The 22,286-nt window shown below is 39.5% G+C and overlaps 2 protein-coding genes across 3 annotated transcripts in view; both read right to left on the bottom strand.

Annotated features, from left to right (window-relative positions):
- Positions 1-2,712, bottom strand: part of si:dkey-225f5.4 (ZW10 interactor) — a 5,751-nt gene extending 3,039 nt beyond the window's left edge. The window contains exons 1-5 of the mRNA XM_058416601.1: positions 2,623-2,712; positions 2,279-2,375; positions 1,062-1,185; positions 814-971; positions 550-606 (exon numbers count right to left, since the gene is read on the bottom strand). Of these exons, the coding sequence (XP_058272584.1) occupies positions 550-606; positions 814-971; positions 1,062-1,185; positions 2,279-2,375; positions 2,623-2,678 (492 nt within the window). The 5' untranslated portion in view covers positions 2,679-2,712. The remainder of the gene's footprint in view (positions 1-549; positions 607-813; positions 972-1,061; positions 1,186-2,278; positions 2,376-2,622) is intronic.
- Positions 2,713-6,547: 3,835 nt separating this feature from the next.
- The window catches only part of igf2bp1 (insulin-like growth factor 2 mRNA binding protein 1), a 40,198-nt gene continuing 24,459 nt past the window's right edge, over positions 6,548-22,286 (bottom strand). Inside the window, exons 3-15 of one of the 2 annotated variants that reach the window (XM_058418787.1) lie at positions 18,810-18,858; positions 17,496-17,547; positions 17,294-17,348; positions 16,430-16,720; positions 16,000-16,134; positions 15,587-15,709; positions 15,357-15,492; positions 15,147-15,269; positions 14,367-14,483; positions 14,178-14,252; positions 13,760-13,891; positions 13,515-13,628; positions 6,548-12,261 (exon numbers count right to left, since the gene is read on the bottom strand). In XM_058418787.1, the coding sequence (XP_058274770.1) occupies positions 12,115-12,261; positions 13,515-13,628; positions 13,760-13,891; positions 14,178-14,252; positions 14,367-14,483; positions 15,147-15,269; positions 15,357-15,492; positions 15,587-15,709; positions 16,000-16,134; positions 16,430-16,720; positions 17,294-17,348; positions 17,496-17,547; positions 18,810-18,858 (1,549 nt within the window). In that variant the 3' untranslated portion in view covers positions 6,548-12,114. Of the gene's footprint in view, positions 12,262-13,514; positions 13,629-13,759; positions 13,892-14,177; positions 14,253-14,366; positions 14,484-15,146; positions 15,270-15,356; positions 15,493-15,586; positions 15,710-15,999; positions 16,135-16,429; positions 16,721-17,293; positions 17,358-17,495; positions 17,548-18,809; positions 18,859-22,286 lie in introns of both variants that reach the window. The other variant, XM_058418778.1, reaches the window with a different exon arrangement.

The following is a 22,286-nucleotide window of genomic DNA, read 5'->3' as shown; positions in this document are numbered from 1 at the left end:
AAGAGGTCAAGCAGAGGCCTTGAAGCACTCACATCATCCATTAATCACCATCTGGCTATTGCAACCATCACACCAGGTTATTTAATTTCATGACAGGATAACAATATAAACTGCACAACAGCAATAAATCAGACTGAGTATCAGTAATGTTTCAGCAGCTTAATATTTACAATTGTTAAGAATAATATTAGATTCATTCACTCCCTGACTCCTGTACATTTACACAGTCATATGCTCTCACACTCTCTCTCCGGGTTGGTTTCGGCTCCAGCCTGTCAAAGGGTAGTCTGACTTTTAACAACGCTTGATACTGGGGTGTGATTTTGTTCTTACCCGATAACCCTGACACAGTGCTCTGATTGTGAATTGCCTTTTAAACTGCAGTCAAAGTGACCCACAGCAGATTTCTTTTGTCCCATAACTCAGTAAATATGGATATATTTAAAATGGATATATATTTTGTCTTTCCCAGTTTTAAAACTGGTCAACTTTTCCTTTTGCACTTGGACGTGAGTTGATTCATGATCAAACTACTAAATAAAAACTTACTTCAGCTCTCTGCTTCGAGTGTAGTACAACTCTTTCCTGTTCCTTGTACTCCTCTTTCTGAAAGAGATCATATTTATTTAGTCAGTGAGCGTAATTCACAGAAGGATCTTTATATATTATCTCCAATAAGGCCACACAAAAAAGATTAATCTGGAGAAGAATTCGAGATGATTTTGTGAAAACAAAAATGTCTTGCTAAAAGAAAAGCCATTCACTTCATGGGATAAAGAAAAAGAGACAAAAAAAAGAACTAAATCAAAGTACTTTTTTTTCCAGGGATACCAGCAGAGCCTCCAGCTTTTGCCGTTTTTGGAGTAGCTCTTCCATGCGCTCCACCAGCGTGCCTATCAGCCCTTCCACTTCCTGGACTTGCTCAAGATACTCTGCCTTCAAAGCCTTCCAGGGAGTGCTGGCCTCAGCGTCTGTGTACATTAGCAATCAATTAGTATTTCCTACTGTAAGAAAAAAGCCTCACCCCAGGACCCACCCCATCCCCCAAAAATCCTTCTCACCTGGTTTAGGTGGACAGGGTTCATTCAGGAACTGCTCTGCTGACTCCAGACCTGCAAGAAGCTTAAACATATCATCCATCACACCATACTGCTGGCACATGATCTTCTGTTTCCGCCTGCAGTCCTACACAACAGAAACAAGGCACAGGTACATACAGGAAAAATGAATACAGATACATATAAGACAATGTGAAGAATGACAGCACTTCATGTCTATATTTATTAAGCAAATATATAATTGGTCTGAGGGTTTTCTTGTCTGCTAATGTTCATCTAGACCACAGATACACTATATTGCCAAAAGTTTTGGGACACCCCTCCAAATCATTGAATTCAGGTGTTGTTTTTCAGGGGTTGGGCTCGGCCCCTTAGTTACAGTGAAAAGAACTCTTAATGCTTCATCATACCAAGACATTTTGGACAAATTTATGCTCCCAACTTTGTGGGAACAGTTTGGGAATGACCCCTTCCTGTTCCAACATGACTGCACACCAGTGCACAAAGCAAGGTCCATAAAGACATGGATGAGTGAGTTTGGTGTGGAGGACCAGAGTCCTGACCTCAACTTGATAGAACATCTTTGGGATGAATTAAAGCAGAGACTGCGAGCCAGGCCTTCTCCTCCAGCATCAGTGCCTGACCTCACAAATGCGCTTCTAGAGGAATGGTCAAAAATTCCCACAAACACACTCCTAAACCTTGTGGAAAGCCTTCCCAGAAGAGTTATAGCTGCAAAGGACGGGTCAACTCCATATTAAATTCATATGCATGTAAAGGCAGACGTCCCAGTTTTGAAATGGTTCAGGGTCTCCACTCAATCTCAAAGGTTGAGGTCAGGACTCATCCATGTCTTTATGGACCTTGCTTTGTGCACTGGTGTACAGTCATGTTGGAAGAGGAAGGGGTCATCCCCAAACTGTTCAAACAAAGTTGGGAGCATGAAATTGTCCAAAATGTCTTGGTATGCTGAAGCATTAAGAGTTCCTTTCACTGGAACTAAGGGGCCGAGACCCAACCCCTGAATTCAATAATTTGGAGGCGTGTCCCAAAACTTTTGGCAATATAGTGTACATTATCCTGAACATTTTAGTATTTTCTCTGCTCTAACATCCTTGCTTATGAGCCCTTCTAGGTATGTCTGGTGCAGGAAAAAAAAACACGAACAGAGGGAACTCCAGGATCAGGGTTAGAAACCTGTCACCTGCACCAATGCTCACCATGAAATAAGCTGTCATAACCTGTCCCTCTCCTGCGTCCTGAGCCTCGGTGGAATCGCATGTCCTCAGTAGAGAAGGGTCAGTTCTTTCAAGTGTCCTACATTCAAGACAAGACAAAAATAACAAATATTCAACGATAAGCATAATGTCTATCATCCTGACGCGGCGGTAAGCACTACTGACTAGAGGCTCACGTTACTTGCATAGCAAAAATCCTTGTAAAATCCTTTAATCTACTTAGATCCCTGAATCATTTATGCAAAAATAGCTATACGTATAATCATACTGTTTTCTTTCATCGTTTATTAGTGCATTCCAAAAAAAAAAAAAAAAATCCTACGTACGCGACTGCTCTTTCTGTCGCCATTTTTGTTTTGAAACTTGCCCGCGCGATTCTCATTGGTCAGAATAAGCCCCGCCTCCTAGTGTTGGGATTTCTTCTTCTTTTATAAATATAATGACGCCTTTGCACAACCAGCTACTAGGATCATTATCGCCTCTAGGTGGACTGCATCGTATCGCGTGGCATCGCGGATGTGGTTTATGTTATGGAAGGTTTACATATTTTGTAGCCCCCGTGTATGCATGCATGAATAATTTTATGCTTTCAACTCTAGTGATGTTCCTTGCCCTAGAACAGAGGCTTAGAAACTTTAAGCATCCCTTTTTGTTGTAGGAATAGATAGATAAGATGATGTGCGTCTAATAAGGAGCATTACTGTGAGATTTTTAATCCTGTTATATTCAAGTGACATGCCTTTACAGCTACAATAACCACAATAACTTTCACAGGTTATTTGTTAGTGAGTTTCACCTTATTTTTCCACTACCACGTCAACAATACGGTGAAAATGGATGTGGATGGAATGGAAAATGGAAAATGGATAGGGATGTGGAGGCTTAGTGTTTAAGGTGTTGGGACTACTGATCAAGCTGCCACTGCTGGGCCCCTGAACAAGGCCCTTAACCCTTAATTGCTCATTTGTATAAATGAGAACAAAATGTGAGTCGCTCTGAATGTAAATGTAAAATACGTACATATTCATAATTATACATATTCTGCAGCTCTTTAGGTATCCACCGGATCTGCTCAATCCTCTAAGCCTTTGGAATAAATCGTTTCAAGTCAGTCTAGCCTAAATGTCCATGAGCATTTTTTTTTTCTCCCATGCAGAAATTTCGTTATTTTTTATCCCAAATATTTATTTTGCATGCAGAGATGTTTACATCAGGACTAATACCTCTGAAGACCTGTTTTGTGAATGTTTCAGCTATTACATCGCTATGCTTAGTAAGATCCATTTTTTTTATTCTACAGACATAACTTATTTAGCTTGGGTGCTTTGAGTTATGTTTATGCGATATATGCTTAACAATTTAAATCAACCTTCTGCATCATCAGCTCAGTAGCTGGAGAGCTACGCCTTAATCACGCACGCGCAGGAAACGCACATATAAATAGTATAAATGAATAAATTTTAGGTTATTGTATTTTAAAATAAAATATAATGCATTCAATTTGTCATAGACAAATTACGTACAATTAAAACGCAATTATATAGATTAAAAAGGCACAAAAAATTGTACAAATATGAGGCTGATTATATACTTAAAATCTTTTCACAAAATTTAATTAATTACCTGTTGGTATAAATTCATTAAAAACAATTATTATTTTTCGTCTAATGATCCTTAACGTCAAAAAAAACCTTATAGGTGAAAACAAAACGATATAAATAATTTATATTAAAATAAAACATCGAAACGAATCAAATTTAATTCGTTTACCCTAACAAAGGTAACGGAGAATATTTTATTTATTTACGATTTTAATATAATTGATTTAATGAGCAATAAACATACATGTGCTTAAAACTGTATTTCTTCAACATCTGAGGCATCAACTATACATTTGTTCGTTCATCTAGTTTAAAAGCTTTACTGTCTTAAGCATCATTCCTACCTATAATAATTAATAATCCCAATTTTTCTGTCATTTCGATGCAAAAACAAAGGAACTGCCTAATGAAAGCATAACGCAGCCGCCCATTGTAATCAATTCCTTAACATAACATCTGCTCCAAAAGTAGTTTTAAATGCATTTCCATAATATTAAGGTTAAAAACTCGAGCCTAGTAAAATAGCTAGGCTCGGTATCCGTGTAAAAGTACTGCTTCCCCACCTCTACAATCCCAGGAATACCAATCTCAGATAATAAAATTATTATAGGAAGAGATTTTGGCGACTTTCTCTCAGTTTGTTCTCCTACATGTTCATTTTAAGGAGTGTTGAGGTCATTCCACGCTGGACTTCAGGGAATAAGTGGCACTTTTCTGAAGGCTCATCCACCTAAGAGTTGTTTTCAGGCTGTAATCTTCAGCTGATGATGATGATGATGATGATGATGACGCTCGCCCTTTGCTAAAGATGGAGAAAATGAGTTCACTGTTGTAAAAAGGAAAATTAGCTCGATCAAAACAAGCTGAATGATGGCTTGCAAGCAAGCCTAGTTTCTAAATATTACTTTGGTCTGCTAAATCATCTTCAATATACACAGACCAGCCATAACATTATGACCACCTGCCTAATATTGTGTTGGTTCCCTTTTGCTGCCAAAACAGCCCTGATCCGTCATGCACTGTGTATTCTGACACCTTTCTATCAGAACCAGCATTAACTTCTTCAGCAGTTTCATCAACAGTAGCTCATCTGTTGGATTGGACCACATGGTCCAGCCTCCTCTCCCAAGGTCCATCTGCGCCTTGGCCACCCATGACCCTGTTACTGATTCACCACTGTTCCTTTCTTGGACCACTTTTGATAGATACTGAGCACTGCAGACCGGGAACACCCCACAAGAGCTGTAGTTTTGGAGATGCTCTGATCCAGTGGTCTAGCCATCACAATCTGGCCCTTGTCAAACTCGCTCAAATCCTTACGCTTGCCCATTTTTCCTGCTTCTAACATCAACTTTGAGGACAAAATGTTCACTTGCTGCCTAATATATCCCACCCACTAACAGGTGCCATGATGAGGAGATAATCAGTGTTATTCACTTCACCTCTCACTGCTCATAATGTTATGCCTGATCAGTTTACACAGCTTGAAGCTTCTTCAGCTTTCCATTAAGAACAATACTTTAAGGGGAAACAATAGAAATATTTCCCTGTCAGAAAGGGGTTCAACCTGCTGAAGAATATTTTTTTAATCAAAGAATAGTGAAACAATGTTGAAAAACCGAGATGCTGGAGTTTTTTTTTTTTTTTAACATAGTCTGTGCAGTATTCAGAGCAGATTTGTAGAAACGTTTGGTTAGCTCAAAGGTTACGACTACTCAATGTGTTTACTTAGAAAAATGTTTCAGGCATTAATGTTTTGGACAATTTTAGATCATTTAGGCAACTGGACGATTTTATGCAATAAAAAATATGACCTTTCAAACTGTAGCTCAATTGCTCTTACTGATTTCATATCTCTATAATTTTATTTGCCAATTATACTATTTATAACTGTTGTACTACAGAAATGTTCTTACTACTCCAGCTATTATACTATATAATGAAGTGTAAAATAGTTAGTTACAAAGGTTGGCAGCATGTGAGATATGAACTCTAGATCAACAATCGAGGCAAATCGTGTTTCAAGACTGTTTTATAGTGTTTATAGCAATGTGTAGCTTTCCAGTTTTATATAATTTATATCCAAAATAAGTGACCAGTTCAGCTAGAATTAGAAAAGCATTAAGCTCAATCAGCTTAACTCTAGTCGAACCCTCAGCCAACTTCATCTACAAATGTAAGTAGTTTAGTGTCATTGTTGTAGCTCACAAATGACTACTTAAATATTTTTTTTTTTAACTTTAATTGAAGATTTCTATACAGTTTATTGGAGTCTGATGACTTAAGTATTTCATATATTTTTTTAAAAATCCACTAACTAGGCTGTGATCCTGATTGAAGTACTAGGACACATTGTTTTATTGAAATAATGTGATAGATATCTGTAAATATTGGTGATATCAGTGTTAAGTCACGTCACTGAAAATGTTGAGCAATCCGTGTCGAAATGTGTAGCAAGTCAGGGTCTTAACCAGTGCCCCAACTCATGTATACAATATACTGATTCATAGGGAAGCTAGCGAGCTGACTGAGACGCATCCACTGGAGCGGTATGGCTTTTATAGTTCATTCTAAACCACACTGGATAAGAATGTCTTCTGTATTTACTCACTCACACTCCACTCACTCAAATAGAGCTGGGACACATTCACCGGTTTTCTCATCTTTTAATAACACATTCATATCTATGCTCGGTATTGTTTACACGAAGTTCAGAACAAATGTGAATGAGAAATGAAAGAAAATTGGCAGGCAGAAAGGGGAAAGTCCAGATAGTGTCCATGGCACCTGCTATAAGAGGGGGGCTGTGGGTTGGGGCTAAATGTGATACATCACTCTTCTTCCTCTCCTCCTCCTAAACTGTGCCCTAGTCAGCTAAATAGGCCCTTATTTGCCTGTTGCATCAATAAAGATTGAAAACAAACAAAAAAAAAAAAGAAAGAAATGATTTCAGTATCATGCTGCTCTGCAATGTCTCAACGAGTACTATGTTGCAGTTCAGAGAGAGCGAGAGAGAGAGAGAATTCTAATGCATCCAAAACAAGATACAATCCTATGTCATTCCAAAAAAAGCAATCAGAAAAATTAATCAAATAAAGGATGAAGAATTGCAAACTTAAGAATTTAATCTAATGAGGAATGAAAAAAAAAGAAAAGAAACTGAATAATGAAATTGATATTTTCCTTTTTACTTTCCCTCCCCATTCTGTTTATTTTTTATTTAACAATCAATCTTGAATAATGGTCTAAACAAATGTCAAAAACAAAAATCATCTTTGGAAGAAAAAGTATTCTTTTTTTTTTTTTTTTAATACACTATCCACTACAGTATATGGAGATGCTTCTACCCAGTTGTTTACATAATTAATTATTTTATTACTTATTTTTCATTTGAAGATTTTTCAAAACTTTTTTTTATTTTTTATTTATTTATTTATTTTTTTTTTACACTTGTGTGTCCTTTTTCCCCATTTTACATTTGTCCTATTTATTTATTTGTTCTCTAAGAGGTAGATCAACAAAAAAAGTTACTTGAATATAGGTATCGTGCTCCTTGATTGAAGAAGTTAAAATGAAAAGGAAGGACTGTGGGGTGGAAAGCTGAGGATGAGAGGGACTCCAGTTTCCCTTGATGCTGATCTGGGACTCTGCCACATCCAATGTCAGTCATAACAAAAGAAAAACACCAGTACAGGCATCCGGGTAACTAACAATGCGACAAAGTGAATTCTGTGGCTGTCTGTATGGAGCACTGGGTTTGATAGGAGGTCGAAAAATAAGCAGAATCAGGAGGTAGAATAATGTGTTTGAGGGTTAATTAGCACTTCTCCTTTAGTGGGTATTTACAGATCATGAGTGAAGGCGGTGCTTCACACTTTCACGTGCTCTCTGGAATCGACCGAGTAGTGACACTATGTGTAGTTTAAACTAGAGGGTTCTCCATGTTCCTGATCCTTCACTGCTTTTCTACAAATCAGGTCCTCCCAACACCAAAAACACCCAGATCATCTCTGCTCACCAAATCCTCACCTCCCTTCCCTCTATCACGGCCTCAACTCTAAAATAAAGAGTGACTGAAAACGAAACAAAAAAGAAAAAAAAGAAGATAAAAAAAAAAGAGAGAAGCAAAAGGAAAAAAATAATAAATTAAAGTGAAAAAAGTAACATGCACTTTCGCTCTTGTCAGGTTGATAAAACAATCTTATGGCTAAGTCTTGAGGTAGCGTTTCCTAGTTATGTGAGGTTTAATTCGTCATTAGCACCCAAATGGTTTCTTTGAGCGAAGGCCAGAAACTAGCAGGATGAAATTCCTGTGGTGTGCATCTGTCTGTCTGCTACACCTGACTAGTATGAGGTTAGATCTGTTGCCTATGTGTAAATCTGTGCACTGAAATGGATAGACTTTTTTTTTTTTATCCTTTAATAATTCTATGATTTCCAGAGTATTAACAGTCCTTGTGAAGGAATTGCATAAGAATCACAAAAAACATGCAGTTGTGTTCCTGAAACTTGTAGTATACAGGTTTGGGTGGCATTTTCTATTAATTTTTTTCTTTCTTTCTTTCTTAAATAGAGCGAGTGCTGAAGTGGAAGTTATTAGTCTTCACACTACGCCTAAAACAGCTTGCACAACCTAGATCGGGTCTTAACGGAGTAAAATAAACAAAAAAAATCTGTTTGGCACAGGTGTTAACTGCATTACGAATAACTGGTTAGTATTTTAAATGTTCTAATAGCAGTATAAGAGATCTCTGTGCTTTTCTAAAGAAACCTGATCGAGAGAGAGAGAGAGAGAGAGAGAGAGAGAGAGAGAGAGAAAATAACTGATCCAATTGAAGGCAATACAAAACTTTGAGGGGCGGGGAGAAATTAAAACTGAAAACTAGGGTCAAACGACTGAACAGAACTGAGAAAAGACACAAACAAGGCCAGCGTGAGAGAGCGTGAAGGTCTATACCAAACCCAAACAACAAAAATATCGTTCATATCTAGCAAATAAAGTGAGTAAAGGAAAAACAAAAATTGCGAGTTGTGTTCAGAGATGAAAGGAGAAACAGATGGAGGACAAAACAAGTGAAAAGGAGAGAAGGGAGATGAGTGTAGTATTCATCATACATTCGGCAGCGCTGCATGACTACTCGTTTTAGTGACCTAGAATTAATATCCAGCAAATCTGTGAGAACATAAAGCCTAAACTCTGTTTAAAGTTAGCTTTCATAAATGTCTACCTTTACTTGAAGGAAAAAAAAAAAATATATATATAAAATAAAAAAAATTGGCCCATCTTCCTCTCAACTCTTTTACACCTAACATTCCAATATTAAATTGAACTGCTTGACTCCATATTTCACCAGATTACAAAGATCCTAGAGATTTTTCAGTTATGTTCCTTTTTTTTTTTTTTTGTTTCGTCTAAAACCGATGAAACAGTACACAACCAGATGTCATGCCCAAATAAAGCTTGCTGTTAAACAAAAGGCTGCAGTCTGAACAAATCTAAAGTGGTGTGTGTGTCTTAGGGTCTGACAGAAATCAGAAATCTACAGGCTAGTGAGAGACAGACTTCCTTCCCACCCGAGGAGGAGTACATTTTTCACGTTGATGCGAACCGAGCACTGCTGTCTACTGAGAAAAAGGGAAGCGTGAAAAAAAAAAGCAACGATTTCAACCTGTGAGTGAAAACGAGCACACAACGAAAAATGCATCATCTAGCCATGTGCAGGTGGAATGTGTACTCATCGATAAAAGGATTCTGGCAGTATCTATTAGTCTTTTGCATTTAAATCGCTACATATTGCCCAGCTTTGTCCACGTCTCCTTTTATTTTTTATTCTAAAAATACAAAAGTTTTTAGTTTTTTCAGCGATTTATATACAGGTTAAATCTGTCTCGGATGTGAAGTGACTGCTTTCTTCATTTTCCGCTCCCATTTTCCAAAGTATTCTCGTTCAGTTAAAAAAATGTTTAACTGAGACTATAGGACAGGATGTCTATTTTTCTGTCTTTTGTAACACCCAAACCACTTTTCCTCAACAAAAAAAAAACTATACACTTAAACGGTTTTCCTTTTCTTTTTCTTTCTTTCTTTTTTTTTTTCTTTTTTTTAGAAAAAAAAAACAAAAAACAAAAAACAAAACAAAACAAAAAAAAACAACCCCAAAACACACATCCCATCACACGTACATATAGGTTGATGAGTATGCACTATGCTGAACCTAAACTTGATATATAACTCGATGTAGTTAAGTGAGATGCCCCTGGGCTGCTTCTCTACGTACAGTCATGGCACAAACCTGGCAAACTGAGGCAGACTCCAGGCCTTCAGTACATAACATTCATGGCAACACTGCTGGAGAAACCAACGGAAGATAGAGATGCAATGCATCCTTCAGTCGGAGCAAACTGTCAGATATCAGGCAAAAGAAAGTTAGCATGTGAAGCCTTTCATGCTCAGGAGATAAAAAGCCATGACTGGGTCACACCACTAGACAAAAAAAAAAAAAAAAAAAAAGCCAGAGACTTCGAATTCAGTTGGTTATAGGTCCAAAGACAACTGTGAATCTGCCAGGACAGATTCATCAAAAAAAGAAAGTCTGGCATCTTGCCTATATGAATTAAATGTGGAAGGGTGTGGGGTACCATCCATACACACTCACATACATGCAAAAACTAGGGGAAAAAAAATATCCAACAATAACTAAAAATATTTTTTCCTTAAAAAAATAAAATATTCAGGACTATCAGCTTTTATATAAAACACCAGCAAGCCAAAAAGAAAAAGGAAAAAAAAAAAAAAAAAAGCCATTAGGAATACTGAGGTAACAATACCCTGAGGTAGGTTTCTATTTTTTTCTATCTAATCTGTTCGAAGATGAGTGAAGAGAGCCAGCTTTTCTGGCCTCCTCATCAGCATACATCGAATGGAGTAGGGGGGAGAGAGAGAGTGCAGAAGCCATTTTAACATCACCTGCTGTTGACCTCCGTCCTAAAGGCAGGGTAGAGAGCTGGGCCATTGGGAGTGTTGCATCTTTCAAGGGATCTTAAATCAAAAGGTCAAATTCATCAAGTCAAAAGAACTGATCAAAGATCGGCTCCGGCTGTCAAGGTCAGTTAAATTTGTATTTGGATGATACTAATATTCTATTTAAACTTTCAAATGATTTTTTTTTGTTTCCCATCAGAAATCAGCAGTTCTGTGTTCTCTCTGAGGCTTTCAGTTACATCTTGGTTCAAAACATAGCTAGCAAAACCCAGATACTGAAAGCTAATTTTAAATCTCTCAGAATATCTGTGAAAGATGGTCTAATCCCAGTGCCGCGTTTCCTTTCCACTGCCGTTTTCTCTGCTCTCTGAGGGGCCAGGTTAACTCACATATCATATATATATAATATATATAAAATATGCCATTTGGGTGTGGGCCACGCGCCGGCTAGCATCGCGGGCGTAGTTCAGGGCTGGAGGTGAAGTTTACGTCTCGGAGCTGAGTCTCTGCAATAGAACTGCAGGGTCAGCCTCGGCCCACCCACTTACTGTACCCTCACTGTGCTTCAACAGTGCTTCAATACAAATTCATGAAGATTATATTTACAACCTCATTTTTCTTCTTCTTTATTTGTCCTTACCCCCAACAGGTTACTGCCAGGGACTTAAAGAGCAGTGTTAACAGCTATGGCCCCTCTCGTAGTTTCCTGTAGGCAAAGAATGAGCCACTTTTTTGACTCGATGTGATGGGTTCTCCACTCCCCTCTCCCCACCTCTGCCTCACTGCATTTCATTATAATACCTCTGAATAAACATTTCTATACATATAGCTCTTCTTAAAAAAACACCCTTAAAATACTTGAGTGACTGGTGATGGCAGGGGTGCCCTAAGCGTGTCAAGACTCTCAAGGCCATGTAGCCATGATTATTTCATAAGCTGCCACAAGGAATCCCTGCCAGCCCCAGTCAGTCGACCTGGCATCTGGTCTCTGTTTCCTAGTTCTCTCTCTCTTTTCTTTTTTCCCTATTTTTTAAATCACTCAAAGTTCTAGTTTCTTTTCTCTAAACTTTTGTACTCTCTCATGCATTTTTATTTCCTTTTTTATTCCCATCTTTGTTAAATGCTCATTTCTCCCTGTCTAGCACTGGGTCTGTGTGTCGCTCTCTCTCAGTCAGTCCGCTGTTTCTCCTCTGTCTGTCCATCCGTCTGTCCGTCCAGTTTCGGGCTGGAGCCTGTCACTTCCTTCTAGGCTCTGGGGTCATTCCTGGGTGGGGCCTAAGCTCCGACAGGTTCTGTGGGTGAGATGCCTGAGGGCCTCCCATGCCACTTTTCTGCTGCTGCTTAACTTGTGTCAAAATGTCTCTGATCTTCCTCTGGGCCAGCTAAAAATAAAGAGACAACCCAGTATAAAGTCATTCCAATGCATGCACAGCAACATGAGTTTAAATATTAAGAGAGGTATAAAGAAATATATACAGTCATTTAATTTTTAGGAACTTAACCAACTACTTACAGGTTCCCTTATACTATGTGCACTTTGTAAGTGTTTCATTATAGTATTGTCTACTCATAATCCTTCACAATGTCACCATTTTGAATGCTACGTAAGATGCACTTTACTGAAATATCATTGCTGGATTTGGTTACACTTCTGGGAAATAGAAATACTTCAGATCATCAATAGAGCAAAGAACCACACAGACATCCTTATACATGTCTTGCTCTAAATGTTTCTACCCGCACAAACTATTCAGTAGCAACTTGGGCAATAATGTGAATATTTGCATCATGAAAATGTGCGATATCATAATTCTATTTATTATACATTTCATTCAATTGCACTATTTGAACACCAGAGGTCCCAATATGTGAAGCCCTTAGAATTAAACATATAGAAAGTGATCATACACTGATTCTTTTGTACTTATAGCCCGATTTCCACTGACGAATGTTGGTAAAGGAGCTGAACGTATACCTACAAAGTGCACATATATTCTAATTAAACCTGATCAACTGACGAATGACTATATGTACAACAGATAGAAAGTATATCATATGTAAAATATATACAGACAGGTGACAAATTAAAGGAAAATCTTGTGGTCCTTGGGGGTCATTTTGCTGAGGGAAGCATCACTGCAAATCAATACAAATTATTCTGCCTGATCAGCTTTATCCTATGATGAAGCATTTCTATCCAAATAGGAGCAGTGTCATCCAGGATGAGTCAACCTCCATCAACAGGACACAAGGACTCAGTGAATGGTTTAACGAGTATGAAAGTGATCTCCTTTACACTCACCAGACCTCAATCCAATTAAACACCTGTAAGAGATTTTGGACTAAAATATTAGACAGTGCTTTCAGCACCATCATCATAACAGCAAGAGACAAGATGGTCTTCATCCTCCAAGAATCATTCCAGAGAATATTCGGTGTTTTGGAGCTATTCTGGTGGCCCACCACCTTCCTAAGACACTTCGTGTCGGCTTTTCCTTTAATTTGTCACCCATCTGTCTATTTTAAGATGTTGTCTAGTAGTAAGGAAATATCAAGTAGCTCAATGTGTTCGCCATATTAACATGGCAAAACTCAAGGAGTTAAGTAAGAAAATGTGCTCCTGTGTGAAACGTACCTGACTTGCATAAAAGTGGCCGATGATTTTGACAATAACCTGGTCTTGCTCATCAGGAGTCTGTTCTCTAGGAACCACCACCTCAGCCGCGGTTAGGTTCTGTAGCTCGTTCACCTACAGGAGTACAGTTTCAATTATTAACATCTTATAACCTTAAATAGCAGAGAGAAATAAGAGTTTTTCCTTCACTGTGTCTGTGTGATGCCGGTCTCATTCTATTACAAAATTTTTTAAATATCCCTCACCGTCTTTCCACCCTTTCCAATAACTCTTCCAGCAGCTGCTGCTGCTACTTTGATGTGCGTCTCCAGCTTCACCTCTTCCTTCGGACCAAAGAAGTTCTCCTCCTTCAGCTTGCCGTATATTCTTCCCTGAGCCTAAAGAACAACAGACAGATGCTTTACGTATTGATAAATGGATAATTACCTACCCTTGAGTATATACATCTAAAAGCTATCATATGAAGAAACTCAAATTAAAACAGTCAACACAAAGGAGCTGAAGAACAAGGTCTCTTTCATATTTGTTTATTCGTAATGTTAGAACATGATGTTCGAGAATATTAAAAGATACTTGGGATTACTGTTAATATCATCATGTCTGTGTTATGTTGGGGAACAGATAGAGTGACAGAATGCTCAGCTATTGTTTAGATATTAGTACCTTAAACTGGGCCTCAGGTGGACCAGTAACAATGACCATGCGCATCTTTGAATCCGGTGTCTCCGCTGGTGCAATCTAGGGAAAAAAGACCGACAATAATCTGTGAATTAGAATCAACATCCTGATATATTTTTAATTAAGAATTGGGAGTAATTTGCCTAATGTGTTTTGATGTTAGCAGCTCCATACCTTAATAGAGGCTCCAGCAAAGCGGCTCAGCTGCTTAATGTGTTGGCCCTTCTTGCCAATGATGGCTCCCACTGCTTGTGCTGGGATGTACACATGGACTGTCTCCTGCTCAGGAGCCTATACACAAAGTATAGGATCAGGCAAGGCGATAAGTAAGCAATAAAACGCAATGGAGTGTGTGTGTGCAGTTACAGGAAGATAATAAACAGAAGTGGTGTGATTCAGCATGACGGGAAATAAAGTTGATGGGAAAACGAGGAAACTCATTGGAAAATTCTTTTACAATAAGAGCATGTCGCAAAGTGTTTTATTCCTCTTGTGTTACAGCAAGTTGTTTGTTTAATTAATTAAAGAACGTTGTAATTCTAATATTGAGAAATGTCCATGAAACAGGAACTAGCTTTCGTTATACCAGCTACATAACAGTCATTCTGTCTTTAGTCTCTTCTTCTATATCTTGAAGGTAACCCAACAAAAAGGCAGCTTGTGATGATTCAGAGAAAGTGCAAAGCCCAATGTCTTAAAGACTCTCCATCATCGTAAAACTGACTTTTACCGAGATTCCTTCCAGAAACGTTAAACACCTTCCCTTAGAAAGCATCACCATATCAATTATACATCTATATTTGCTGAAGAGCAGCATGTGTTAATTGATATATTATTAATCTGCAGCATCCACATATAACAATGAGCACACTAATATAAACCTGTAGATTGCTTTGCAGAGCTACTGTAAATTTAATCACTTGAACATTTAAATTAGTGCAAGCTGTGTCTTACCCCAAAGGAGCCGTATGGGGGGCAAACCCCAGGATTTCCAGGAGGAGGTGGAGGCATGGAGGAGGATGGAGGGAAAAGGCCAAGTGCTCCAAGGTTCAGTCCAGGGATGAGGTGTGTCTGTTGCTGTAGGTGGACAGAAAAAGAAACATGAGCACTCCAAAAAAAAAAAAAAAAAAACACCCTCCAAAGCTCACTCCATCACACACTTACATTCATGGCAGCGATGTCATTATCATAGGCCTCTCGCACTTTCTTCATGATTTCCTGCTCAGCCAGGCAGCAGGCCTCAATAGCACCTTTCACGGTGATGGTCCTCTCAGGATTATACAGGGTCAGATCCTGCAGCCTGCACAGAAAGAACAACAAAGTTTCAGTAACAATTAAGGCCAGTCATGTGATAGGTAATGAGAAGACAAACACGTGTTTGTTTGTTGACTTACGGTGAGATAGTGATCTTAGTGTCAGTGTCTTGTTCCACTTTCTTCAAATTACGCCCCTCTTTGCCTATCAAACGACCTACAAAGTTGTTGTGGGCAAGGATCTTTAGAGGCACCTCATCAGCACTGGAAAAAGAGAAGGGAAAAAACAACCTTCACTCGTCTGAGACCAGTGCACAAAAATTACAATTTTAACTAAGCGGTAATTAAAGTTATGACATGAAATTGCTCAGATCTACCACCACTACTACACTATCCACCAGGGGAGGGGACCAGAAAGCAAGAAAGGAAACATTTCACTTTTGTAAGTGAAATACCTGCAGAGGTTTTATGTATTTAAGCAAGCACTGTGGTAAACTTAAATGATTTGACGGAAAAACACCTCTGTTAAGATATAAAGAATTTTTGGAATTTACGTTTTGGTGTCTTTGGCTTCCTGGTGCATGATGTCAAGGATCATACGGCAGGCCGCCGAGCAGCCCTCAGGAGTCGAGTGAATGCTGATGGGCTTCTCTGCGGCTCCAGCATTCTCTTTACGGTGAACATCGATCCTAAAAAGGGATTAAAAGGGTAAAATAAAACTGTAGTTAGAAAGTTGTGTTCTAAGATCTACAGAGTCTTAATGCATTATGCTACACATCAATTGCCTGAGACTGGAATACTGGACATTACATTTGTCCACTAATTGTAGCAGTAGTGACGTATTAGAAAATACTGCATATGTATAAATCTCTGTATTGTTTGTTGTGTTCTGTGGTTCTGAGAGTTTATGGATGAACATGAACATGTATTCAAAGACATGGTGATGATGATGACCAGAGTCACCCGCATGCAGCAAGCACTCACTTGCTCTGAGTCTGCTTGGTGATGTTTCGGATGGTGGCACCCTCTTTGCCGATGATGGCGCCCACATACTGGGTTGGTACAAGCAAACGGAGAGGTATATCAGTGTGCTGATGCTTGGAGGGCATCCCTGTGCCAGGAGCACCCTGCCTGGAGTTGACACGGCCACCATATCCAGAGCGGCGACCGTTGTCAGGGCTGCGCTGGGAGTCAACATCCAAGCTCTCATCAGGTATGTAGGACACACGCAAAGTGTTGTTCTCAAACTGGTAGCCATTGAGCTTTTGGATCGCTCTGGAACATCCAAATAAGAAGAATTTAGATCAATAGGAACATGCATAAAAACAGCGGAGATAGCATGCACCCCAATTCAACAACAGATCTTTGACAATGACTTTAGAAAGAAAGGACGTTTGATTCAATGCTGAAGGCTCAGAGATGGCCCTGCAGCACAGCTAAAGCACCACTAGGTGTCACAGCTGTGCTGTGCAGCACCGAAACCTGCGCTCCACTGTAAAAGTGCAGTCCAGAGAGCTTAACTTCTGCTATAAAACCCCACCGCAGGTGCAAGGCGGAGGGGTAATTCCTGACTTTGGTGACATTATCCTCTGGCGTGAATGTACTCTTGCAAAACATACAGTTGTGAACGTTGAGAACTTTCTCATGCGGGGTGAAGTTGATGGAATTACGCTGCACGAACATGCAGAGCAGTATTTGTTTATATGTTTGTAATCAATTAAGTTTCCTTTTTAAAATATCAAAGTTATGAATACTTCAGAAAATTCCAAAATAGGAAAACCACTGAGCCAATGCAAGGTGAAAATTATAATGTCCAAAGGAAAAGTAAAAAAAAAAAAGTGCACTCACTGTCTGGCCTGCTCCCGAGTCGCATAAGTGACATTCACCACAGCTGTCTCACTTTCTGTGTTAACTTTTTCCAGAGAGAGAGAGAGAGAGAGAGAGAGAGAGAGAGAGCGAGCGAGCGAGAGAGCGAGAGAGGGAGAGATTGAGTTAATAAAGAAATTCATAAGTTGTTTGATAAACTTGGACCTGTCAATAGTTTGTTCACCTTGTTCACAGTTTTCAACGGTTCCATACTGTGCAAGTAGACCATCAAGCACCTGAGAAAGAAAAAGAAAGGAAGGTGTTAGGAAAGAAATTGAAACTTGGGAATGGCTGAACCTGAAACCAGACACCAAAAATCAAGATATCAGCACACTCTAGGCTTAACACCATCAGTGCTACTTTCCACTAAACTCACAGCTCAAGGTGGGACATCTGAACAAGTGTGACAACAGAATATCAGCAGGTTTTGATAAAAGGAAACTTTTTGTGCATCCACGAGCCTCATCCAGTATCAAACATGTGAGTGAGAATCTGTCCAGATTCCGAGCGATCTCCTGTGCACAATCATGTGTATGATGTGTACGAGTTCCTAAACTGAACACGGATCAGTAATCGGATGCATCACCCCCTTGTGGCTAATGGAGGAAGTAGCGACAGCGGAACACGTGGACCAATGGGGGCTGGCCGAGTGGAGAAAGACCCGGCCCACCTGGTGCTGCAGCGTGCTCCGTGCCACGCCCCGCAACTTACATTTCACATACACATGTGGCACGATGGTGCATGACAGCAACAAACAGTGCCATATTGATGGATTTTTTTATTTTAGCCATCTAAAAAAATAAAAATAAAAATCAGATATAAAATAGTACCATTGTTGCTGCTTATAACTACATTATTCTTACACCATCTTAATAAACACACACCACTGCAATCTAAATCTAACGATTAAATAATGAAAATTCCCAATCAGTTGAAGAAAATCCAAAGGGGATGCAAAATAGATGGAATTCATTCAGCATCATCAGCAATCATTTTAATGAAACAGACTAAATCAGAAAACTTTCAAAAACATATGGTCATATTTATGTTTGAACATATATGGTTATATTTACAAGCAAAAAAAGTATTAATAAAAAAACATAAAATACAAAATAACATACAAAAATGTAAATATTTCGTACACAAATATAACGTGCAATTCTCACCCACGTTTCTCATTACGTTATCCGCTCAAGCCTTTTTTTTTTTTTAAACAAAAATCACCGTCGATACGTTCATCACGCCACGAGAGATTACAGTTTCTGACAACCCAAAATCATTTTCCTAAAAAAGAGGCGTCTCCTTGTTTTCTTGTCTCTGTATTTACCAGTATAAAGCCCTGTTTTTTTTTGTTTTTTTTTCCCTCTGAGCACTCGGATTTGTAGCATCTATAACCAGTAAAATCGTTTCCAATTCCATGAGGCAAAAGTGGTCTGTGTCTGGCCTATCTACACAGCACAGGGCAGATTCATTTACTAGATACAGAAAGCACACTCACCTCCCATTGTAAATGCGGTGGAATGTTTCTAATCTGAAGTTTCCTGGTCCTGTAAGAAGAGCAAATGTTGAGATAATTAGCTCTCTTAAATACAAACAGATTTTAAACAATTATGATTGTGGATTTAGAAGAAAGAAATATTAAGACATGACTAATGCAAGTGGATGAAAGTACCCTAAAGAAATACAAATATTTCCACCGAATCAAGCTGTTTTTCCTCACAAAATTCACTAAACTGTGGACTGGCAAGACAATTCTTTTCCAAATTAAGCAAATATTAGATGCAGGATAAAATGACTAAGATCAACATATTGAATTAGAGTAGTTACACCTATACATAATCAGCATGGGATCCAAAGACAATTAACTAAAAGCACTGAGTTTCCTCCTCATTATTATTATATCATCATCATCACCACCACCACAAGTAGTAGTAGTATTTATTCCCTCTGTACAATGGCAATTAGCATGTTCATCTGAACCACATTCTGCTAATTAATTTTATGATTCCTGCTTTGATATGATGTGACGCATGGATGCACTGCTACTACACACAAACATCACATAAAGAGTTCTTCTGTATTCTGTTCGATCATGTCTTCTGCATTGTGGATCTCGAGTCCTGTCTCTCATTCTCAAATGCCACAACGGGCGACAAAAGCCACAACATGTTTCCTTCAAAAACCAAGAAAAAAATATGGCATTAAGACAACTCAGTCAGCAGCAGGGTGAAAAAACAAAAAAACAAAAAACAGAATGACTAATACCATTGAAGTAACACCAAAAATACCTTATAATGGCACATGGAGAGTAAGAACATATGTATTTTTTTTTCCGACTTTCTTGTACATTTTGTAGTTCAGAAGAATGACAAACTCGATGCTGGAAAACATCACGGTTGAGCTAAGGCTCAACAAATCAGCAAATGAATAAGTGAAAGGTACGTGTAAGACACATATAACCAAATACAAAGTGGCTAATAAAGTGAAATGTGGTGAAGAAAGAGAGAAGCAGCAGTAGGGTGAAGGACAGGGTGCCAGCATGAGCGGGGTGAGAGAAAACGGCAAGTGGAGATTGAATGGGGATATTGAAACCGGACACTGATGACTGTAGTACGCTGCCAGCTGTCCTGGAACCATCCCAGCGCACGGGCAAGAGGAGGGCGAGAGAATGGAGAGAATCGGAGGAAAGAGTGAGAGAGGAAGCAATAAAAGAGGAGCAACAGAAAAACCATGAGACACTAGCATGATTTAAAAAAGGAAGCAAATAACAGAGCAAGGGAAAGTGTATAAGCTGATAAGAGCAAAAACAAGAGCATCCATTGTACTGCCATTCCAACACAATGCCCATGAGAAGCAGCAGGACACTGGGAGAATAATCATGCCATGCTACAAATGCTAGTCAGGTTGTAATGTCATGTGACTTTAACCTTGCACTGAAAGTCAAAGGCTTCCAAATCCTTGCTGTTGTACGCTAGAGCCTCTAGATGGAGATGGAGTGCAGAAGAACAAGGAGGAAAAGTTCACACCAGGGGTCAAAAGGGAGGAGCCCACCTCTGTGCTCTGCTCAAGTTCTCTCTGGAGTTTGGGAAAGGGTTAAAACCAGAATCCCTGGTGACCTCTGAACCTTGGAGTTCATACCTACCCACTGGTTGGAAAACGGAGTGATTTACTCTCTCCACCCTTCATCGCTCTCTTTAGGCTCGTTGAAAATGGCGGTAAAAGCATATCAAATCCCAAAAGCTACAGGGATTACCTATTTTTTAAATCCGTACAGCTTAAGTGTGCATCTCCAGTTGTTTTCTAGAAAAAATTCCTGGCCATTGATCTGATCTTGGATTCGTCCCTTAAGAATATGCTCAAACAACATGTGCGGCGCTCACAATGGCAGCCATTTTGTTGGCTACGTGGTAAATAAGCCATGAGATGTTCATTACAAATAAACCAATTTTTCTTCATTTCCAGTGTGTTTTCTGGGATACTTATTCTATACGAAACCCTAAGATGTAGTGTCTAATGATACCATTTAAGACCTCAATTCGGATGTGCCAAAAATCACCAGTCTGCTCTGGTGCTGATCAATGGCTCTCGGCTATCTGCACACATCCCCCACCCCGATGCTTGAACAATCCACAGGCGCGCACGTATACACCTCCATCCCCCTCCCGGCCACACACGATCCCTCGTGAACCTTTGCATCATTGGCTGTTAGACCAAAAACATCTCTGTTGCTTTATACCAACAAGATGGATGGAAGTTAAGGGGTGGAGAAGGACTGTCTTTTTGTGTTTTCCTCTATTGTTTGGGGACTGGGGGTGGAGGAGCCGCTCTTAATTAAAATTTCAAAGTTAACATTTGCATATTGCTTCCGCTAATGAAATGAGCACGACCCTACCAACTTACAGCCATTATAGCCATCATGAAAGCTGGCGTGAGACAAATGACTGAATGCTGGCATAAAATATGATTTTAGTGTACAAAATATGCTGAAATAAATTTTCAGTTACACGTGAAGTTCCTGTTTGTGTCAATGCAGAGGCAAGAGCGCATCCACGAGAAATTAGGGAAAAACAGAAAAGTACTGTTAAAAGGTTTAGGGAGCCGAGAGCATTTAATAACCGACTCTAGAGAAAGGCCTTGAGTTATAGTGAACGAGGACAACAGAAGACCGAAGAAGAAGAAGAGAATGCACCTCTTGAGAAGGGCAAAGGTGAAGGCTCTTTAGAACACCCAGAAGTAAGAGGAGGGGCTTGTTCAGTTTGCTACGGAGGAGTCATTCTGTGCTATTGTCCTATAGCTGGGGGCAGGGTCAAGCAGCGCATTTCAAAAGATCAGGGCTTTGGTCAAAAGGCTCGTCAATCAATCTTAAAGATTTTAAGCACAAACCCAAAAGCCGACGTGCACAAAGGTATAAAAATACACCCATGGAGAAGCTCAAGTTGGAAGATACACTTGCATGTGCAATGCATTCCTCACATATCCGTCTCCATTCACAATTATTAAAACGCTCTCTTCCGAGCTCGAAGCCATCACGCTTCTCGTCACTCCTGGTGCAGACATGCAGGCACACACATATACATGGTGCAGGCATGAAGACGCACACAGCCTACGCCCTTTCATGTTACAAGAACGTGAACATCCCGTTTCTCTGTGTGCACATGTGCACTCCTACTCACACACACACCATGCAGCTCCCACATACACTTTCGGTAACACACACAATGAAGCCATGCACGTACACACATAAGCAGGTGCATCTTCCAGAAGCCGTTACAGAGGCTCACTGCCCTGGAGGCCCCTTTGGTAATGAACATGCGAGGGAGCCCACATGCATGCAGGCTGGTGCATGATGGGCCAGCCTCAGCTGTTCTGGAGGACTCAGCAGGTCTCACCGTCCATCAGCAACGTGCACACACAGAGACAGCATTCCATCGCTCCGAATTATAAACACACTTTCAGACACGGCCACCGCATGAAG

The sequence above is a fragment of the Hemibagrus wyckioides genome, linkage group LG02 (genome assembly GCF_019097595.1).
Source record: "Hemibagrus wyckioides isolate EC202008001 linkage group LG02, SWU_Hwy_1.0, whole genome shotgun sequence".
In the NCBI taxonomy this organism is placed as follows: domain Eukaryota; kingdom Metazoa; phylum Chordata; class Actinopteri; order Siluriformes; family Bagridae; genus Hemibagrus; species Hemibagrus wyckioides.
Note: the sequence above shows the minus strand (reverse complement) of the source record. Positions and strands in the feature narration are given on the sequence as shown.